Below are 6,736 nucleotides of genomic sequence, written 5' to 3'. Positions count from 1 at the left end.
CAGTTTGTATTTACGTTGATTCACCTGAAACGCCATGTAAAAGTTTAAGAGAAAGTATAGTTGTCCCAATTCTTTCTAATAGAGCTATTAAATGTTTGAAAATGTCAACAAAAGCTTTCACCTCACCTCACATCTAATTTAACCCTATAGTTAAATTAATTAGTACATTTTATATCAATCTTAATTATATTTCAAACAGGTTATATAATAATAATAATAATAATGGATGAAGATACACCAAGAGAAGTTGGTGTCTGTGATGATAATGGAGGTTGGCGGTTAAATAGATTTTCTCAATACCTGCCTGATGATATTAATTTGAAGGTAATGCGAATGACCTCTCCGGACTCCAATTCCGAGGGGGAGCAAACCAGTGATGGTTTATTCTCTGTGAAAACGGCCTATGAGGTGGTGGTTAATCCATTACCGTCCCATAATCATAGGCTGTTTAGTTGCCTACAGCAATGGAGAGGCACAGAGAGAATAAGGATGTTCCTATGGAAAATCTGCCATGAATCAATCTTAACTAATGTGAGGAGGATGAGGATGTATGGGTATTAGTAACAACAATTTGTGTAGTGTTTGTCCCGACTATGAAGAGTCTTTGTTTCATACATACCTTCTGTTTGGATTAGGAATGTTAAGATTTCAAGAAAATTTAAAATATTTAGAATTTAAATTACTTTGATTTTAATTTTTTTTTATTTTTCAAATGTTTTGTTTAAATAAATAAATTTAAATTTTTTAATTTTAAGTTCTTTGTTTGGATAGAGAAATTTAATTTCCTTCATATGTAAAATTTCAATTTTATATTTTAAGTAGATGAAATTTTAATATTAAACCTTATAATAATCTAATTTGAAATATTAATAAAAAATATTTTCATTTTTTAATAATTTAAAAATACAAAATATTAATAATTTTAACTAAGGTTGTTTTGCGTATCCACAACCAGTAATGTTTTTAAACTAACATCAATCAAAACTATTTTTTGGTCGACATCAAATAAGTTATTTTTTTGTCAAAGTATGTCGGAATTATTTGTCAGCTGAGGTCAGTCTGGGTTATTTTTTGGCTAACATTAGTTGAGTCTATTTTTTAGCCGATGTTGACTAGGTTTTTTTACCAACGTCAACTAGGGTTTGTTTGGCTGACATTGGTTAGGGTCTTTTCAAACGACATTGACAAAGGTTATTTTAGCCAACGTCAGACTAAAAAATCCTAGCAGACATTGACAAAAATATCTACCCAACATCGACTAAAAAATAGTTTGGTCAATGTCGACACATAGAACCTACCCGATGTCGGTCGAAAAACATCATTGGTCAACGATGACCGAAAAATCCCTAGTCGAAGTTGGCTAAAAAATAGCCCTAATCAACGTCGGACAAAAAACCCTACCCAATATCGACTATAAAATAGCCTTGACTGATGTTGGCTAAAAAACAGCTCTGATCGTAGTCGACCAAAAAAACTCTAGTGGATGTCGACTGTAAGAACCTAGTCGATATCGACTAAAACTAATCATTCCCGATGTCGCTAAAAAATACCTAGCTAGTGTTAATAGAAAAAATCTCAGCCAATATCAACCAAAAGAACCTAGCTAATATGGTTAAGAAATAACTCTTAATGATGTCAGGCAGAAAACCCTAGTCGATGTTAGCAAAAAAATCCAATGTCAACTAAGAAAATCTAGTTGGCATCAGTCAAAACACCCTAACCAACATCATCTAAAAAAAATCTTACATGATATAAAAAAAAATAGTTTTGGTTGACATCATACAAAAAAATTCATACCGAAAAAACCTCGGTCAATGTCAGTAAAAAGCAACTTACGTTGATGTCAGTCGTAGAAACTTTGGTCACCTGTAATTGCGAGTGTTGAGTGAGAAAGAGTTACGAGTAAAAATGTAAGTTAGAGTGAGCATCTCTGAAAAAAAGAATTTCAAATTCTTTATTTTTTGAGAGAATTTAAAATTCCACTATTTTAATCAATCAAAATAATTCTATGCTTTATCATGCTCATAAAAAAATAACTCTATTTCCTTCTTTCTTTTTCTATGTCTCGGAGTTGCCTAAAATTTAAAATTTGCATTGCTTTGCCTTTCTATTAGGAAAAGGAAATAAGGCAAGAGCTCACAAGGATTCTACAATCAAGAATATCCACCCATACCATAATTTATCCTTACGTTTGCTTTATTAGGTTGTACGTAATGAATACAAATTAAATGACTATAGTTTTCCTGTTGATATATGGAACTTGGGATGCAGAAGTCTTAAAATGGCAATATCAAAGCTTCCTTGGAGTAAACATCAAAGCTTATAAATTTGGTATTAATTATGTAGTATTTTTATAGATTTTTATTATGACTTTGTAGTATTACTACGAAGTTTTATGTCACGTTTTCATTTTTATTTGTTGCTTGACTCATGATTATATGAATAATATTATATTATGTATTGAATGATTTTGCTATGAAAAATAAAATACTTTGTATTATGAATTAATTTTATGTATATATTCGGGTATCATTTTGAAATTATTTGTGTTTGAAATTAATTAATATATCTAGGTACAGGTGATTTTGTAAATATTTTTTTATTATAAAAAATAGATAATTACAATGGGTTATAAGCCATATTACAATGAATTTCTCATAATAAGTTGTTAAGATATGTGAAATATTCTATTAGCTAATATTAGATAATTAAATAATATGATAATTATAGCTTAAGTTTTATTATAGTTATGAGATAATTTGTACAGTTATTATTCCTTTAATAGATAAAAAATTATATATATATATATATATATATATATATATATATATATATATATATATATATATATACTTTAAATAAAATACATAGACTTATTCTTTATTCTTTAAACCTTTTTATATAAGTTTTATCCAACTGTAGTACAGATGATTTAGTTCACTAAAATTGTTTATATACCTTTTACTCAAGTTACCAATAATTTTCTTTCAGTATTATCGAGAGTCAAGTTAGTACCGAAAAACCTATTGTATTATTCTTGAGTTACAGTGCGCTAGGCTCAGCATTACTGAGAGCTTTTTCGATGTCATCGATATAAAATTTAACGAGATGGTGGAGTATTTATTGATGAATATTAAGTCATCAATATACAATGAGTTTTTGCTATTACAACTCAGTAAATCTTTTGTGCAATTAATTATTTTGCTTTCAATTGATCCCTTGTGTACGTTACATTGATGCTAATGGATGAAATTAGCCAACAGAACTCTTAATATGAAAAATGAGAGTATCTGGTCTGAAATTATACATTTTTTTTACCATCACAATTGAACATAAAAGAAGGACTATCACAATTGATAAGGATATTAGCAATTAAGGAAATAGATTCCTTATATTAGCTTCCACCTCAAAACTGAATTTTGTTGTAATTAAGGAAAAAATGCTAACATCCATAATTATGAGTATCTCATAACGTGACAAAAAAAGTTAAATATCTGTATTTTGGATAAATATTTTTTAAGCTTTATTTTATTTTATCTGAGGGTCATATGGCACTATAAAAACCGAAGCAATTGTTCAACACAATCACTATAAAGCAGAGAGAAAACCAAGGCTACAGAGTCTAGTTTATTGCAGTTACTACACCACCTTAGAATCTCATACAGTCTCAAAAATGAAAAGCCAGTATCTCATCACCCTTTGTTTTGTGTTAACTTTGCCTTTTCCCCTATCATCAACAACGAACTCATATGAGTCATCATGTCACAAAAAAAAGTTTCCAGCTTTGTATGTTTTTGGTGATTCCCTAATTGATTGTGGGAATAACAATCATCTTCCGAGCGGTGGAGCAGATTATCTTCCTTATGGTATAGATTTTATGGGTGGCAACACACCAACCGGTCGAGCCACTAATGGAAAAACCGTGGCTGATTTTCTTGGTAATTAACATTAGTTATTACTTTGCCAATGGCTTTCAATTAACTATCTTTTTGGTTCCATAAATTGATGTTCATCATTAATTTCCATACATTTTATTTATACAATTATTGAATTTCTTTCAATGCAGCTATGCATCTAGGACTACCCTTTGTCCATCCTTACTTGGATCTTACAAATCATCAAAGGAACAAAATCAGAACAGGCATTAATTATGCCTCTGGTGGGTCTGGCATTCTTCCCGACACTAACAACGTAAGTAAATGTCACACTCACACCTATGTTTGGAACTACTTCATCAGCTCAGGTATTTTTTTTTTATTTTTAAGTTTTGTCTTTGACATCATATATTTATATATATGCATGTATTATTTTTGTAGGTGACGTCTTTGACGCTTGATAAGCAAATTAAGTTCTTCCATAGGACTGTTAAGCATAATTTGCATAAGATGTTCAATGAGAAAGAAAAAATGGAGAAGCATTTATCTGAATCCTTGTTTTTTGTCTCTACGGGGGTGAATGATTACTTCCATAATGGGACCTTCCGCGGCAACAAAAACCTTTCTTTATTCCTGCTTAATGAATTCACCCTACGCATCCAGGTATATCATATATATGTGACGTATAGTTGAGTTTTAATTTTCATTCAATAATCACTCAATTTCGACCATGTGCAAGGGCAATTGCGCTTGCACTCTACCAAGAGGTGGGTATTAAAATTATTTTATGGGCAATGACATCTATATTCGATGCTTTTTTATCAGCAAAAATCCATGATAAGATAAAATAATTAACCTTGATTTGTTTTGGTGTTGAAAAATAATACTTATAATTTTCAATAAGTAATACGCTTACTAGTTAAAGATTAATTCAAACATATCGAATGATAAAAGCCAAAGTAAGCGGTGGGCGGCCATGGCAGCAACTTAGTGTACGGTCGAATTATAATTTATTGTCTGATTAGGTCATATTATTCCACTTTGCCATGACTCCTTATGGATTTGCATGTTTCTTTTCACATGATTCTAGTTTTGATTTTGGAATATCTAGAACTGCCAATTTTCAGAAATAGGTGACGTCTTAACACGTATATAATGGCAAAAAAAAATGCCCAACCTTCTTTTGCAGAAAAATGACAAACAGAACAGAATTAAATATAGAAAAGAAAAAACGTAGACTCTAAAATGCGGTAGATTTAGAGTGGAAAAAAAAAAAGAAGAGCTAGAAAACAAAATGATAGATGTGATGTGATGCAAACAAGTATGAACAAGTAATATAAGGTTCCAGTGATTAAAAAAAGATAAAGAAAAAAAAGAAAAATCATAATTTTAAATTCTCCAACTAATATTTTTAATAAAATTTATAATTACCGATAAAAAAAGAAATAACACGACAAGTTAAAAAAACAAAATATGGTGAAAATGACACGGTAGGAAAAGTACATGTATATCTATAATCAGTAATTACTATTTACTAGTTCTTTAAGCAACCCACCTTACAAAGTGAAAACCCTCTATATATTTTCTTTAATATTCAAAACTCTCTTTATTGTTAAATGAACCTCACAAGTGACATATAATTAATTATATGTTATCACACTAGTTATAACAAGAATGGGACCTATGTATGCCGTGCTTCATCATGAATTCTCTTTCAATGATTCACACTCGCTAGCATTCATGTTTGCACTTGTCAACCAAGAAGATTCATCAGCAATAACATCACTAACGGGATTTATTTGATTTGTTGTTTTCTGGCAGAGAATATATGATCTAGGAGCAAGAAAATTTTTCGTGAACAACATTCCCCCAGCAGGTTGCTTTCCATCAAAAGCTATCCGAGAAAGACCAAGAGGAAATTGTGATGAGAAAATAAACAAAGCTATCAGCTTTTACAATAGAAGGTTACCTGAAGTGCTCCATGAGTTGCAATCACTGCTTCCTGGCTTCAGCTTTGTACATGCAGATCTTTTCGGATTCTTTAAGGAGCTAAGGGAAACCGGAAAGAGTTATGGTAAGAAGAAAAGCCAAATGGCTAATCAAAGAGCTTTTGAGAGTTTCTGAGAACTTCTCTGCCGAAAATGTTTTATATTTATGGTAAAGAAACTCAGAATTATGCTCCCTTGGCTTGTATCCAAACAAAACCCTAACTAATTAACTTCTTTCTTTTGCAGGGATAGTGGAAACATGGAAACCTTGCTGCCCTAACACCATTTATGGTGATCTCCAATGCCATCCCAACACTGTTCCTTGTCCAAACAGAGACACTCATCTTTTCTGGGATGAACACCCCACACAAATCGTAAACCAAATATATGCAAGGCTTTGCTTCATTGAGGGGACCATTTGCAAGTCCTCGGGCCTCAAACTAATCTAGCAAGCCTATAGTTCTATATGTCTTAGTGTGATTGCTTTATTGTAATAAATTGCGATCAAAATCCAAGCTAGAGTAATTGCTGATTGAAATTGTAAGGAGTTACTATGCATGAAAAACCATCTTCAAATTAATAAAAAGCTTTCATGTCAAATCATAAGAGTAAACGTATTCCGATTCATGCTAAACCTCAACTCAATTATTAAGTTAAAGAAACTTGGTGTTCCAATCTTTATATGCATAATTCTTCTCTCTTGTCTCTAATATATAGCTGCAATGAAATCAACACAAAATTACCAAAAAAAACCTAATTCATTAAATATTCCACTTTAGTGACAAAAGTGGAGCCATACACGGTTAGGTCCACATTTCATCCTCATCAACAAGTGCAGATTTGTTATACTTAGCCCTTTGCATTTCACCAACC

At 31.1% G+C, this 6,736-nt stretch overlaps 1 protein-coding gene across 1 annotated transcript; it reads left to right on the top strand.

The window, feature by feature from the left end:
• The first annotated feature begins 3,581 nt into the window (after positions 1–3,581).
• LOC100781124 (GDSL esterase/lipase At2g03980) lies at positions 3,582–6,463 on the top strand. Its single transcript, XM_003520089.5, has 5 exons — positions 3,582–3,938; positions 4,067–4,191; positions 4,317–4,538; positions 5,697–5,949; positions 6,110–6,463. Exons 1-5 carry the CDS (start codon positions 3,674–3,676, stop codon positions 6,310–6,312), a joined length of 1,068 nt encoding a protein of 355 aa, XP_003520137.1. The 5' UTR covers positions 3,582–3,673; the 3' UTR covers positions 6,313–6,463.
• Positions 6,464–6,736: the final 273 nt, after the last annotated feature.

This window comes from Glycine max, chromosome 2 (assembly GCF_000004515.6).
Source record: "Glycine max cultivar Williams 82 chromosome 2, Glycine_max_v4.0, whole genome shotgun sequence".
In the NCBI taxonomy this organism is placed as follows: Eukaryota; Viridiplantae; Streptophyta; class Magnoliopsida; order Fabales; family Fabaceae; genus Glycine; species Glycine max.
Note: the sequence above shows the minus strand (reverse complement) of the source record. Positions and strands in the feature narration are given on the sequence as shown.

Bases quoted from the DNA above. Each gene is read 5' to 3' on its own strand.
- LOC100781124 (XM_003520089.5), top strand. From the start codon at position 3,674: ATGAAAAGCCAGTATCTCATCACCCTTTGTTTTGTGTTAACTTTGCCT. The intron at 4,192-4,316 runs GTAAGTAAATGT...TTATTTTTGTAG, and splicing joins TTCTTCCCGACACTAACAAC to GTGACGTCTTTGACGCTTGA. The intron at 5,950-6,109 runs GTAAGAAGAAAA...TTTCTTTTGCAG, and splicing joins GGAAACCGGAAAGAGTTATG to GGATAGTGGAAACATGGAAA.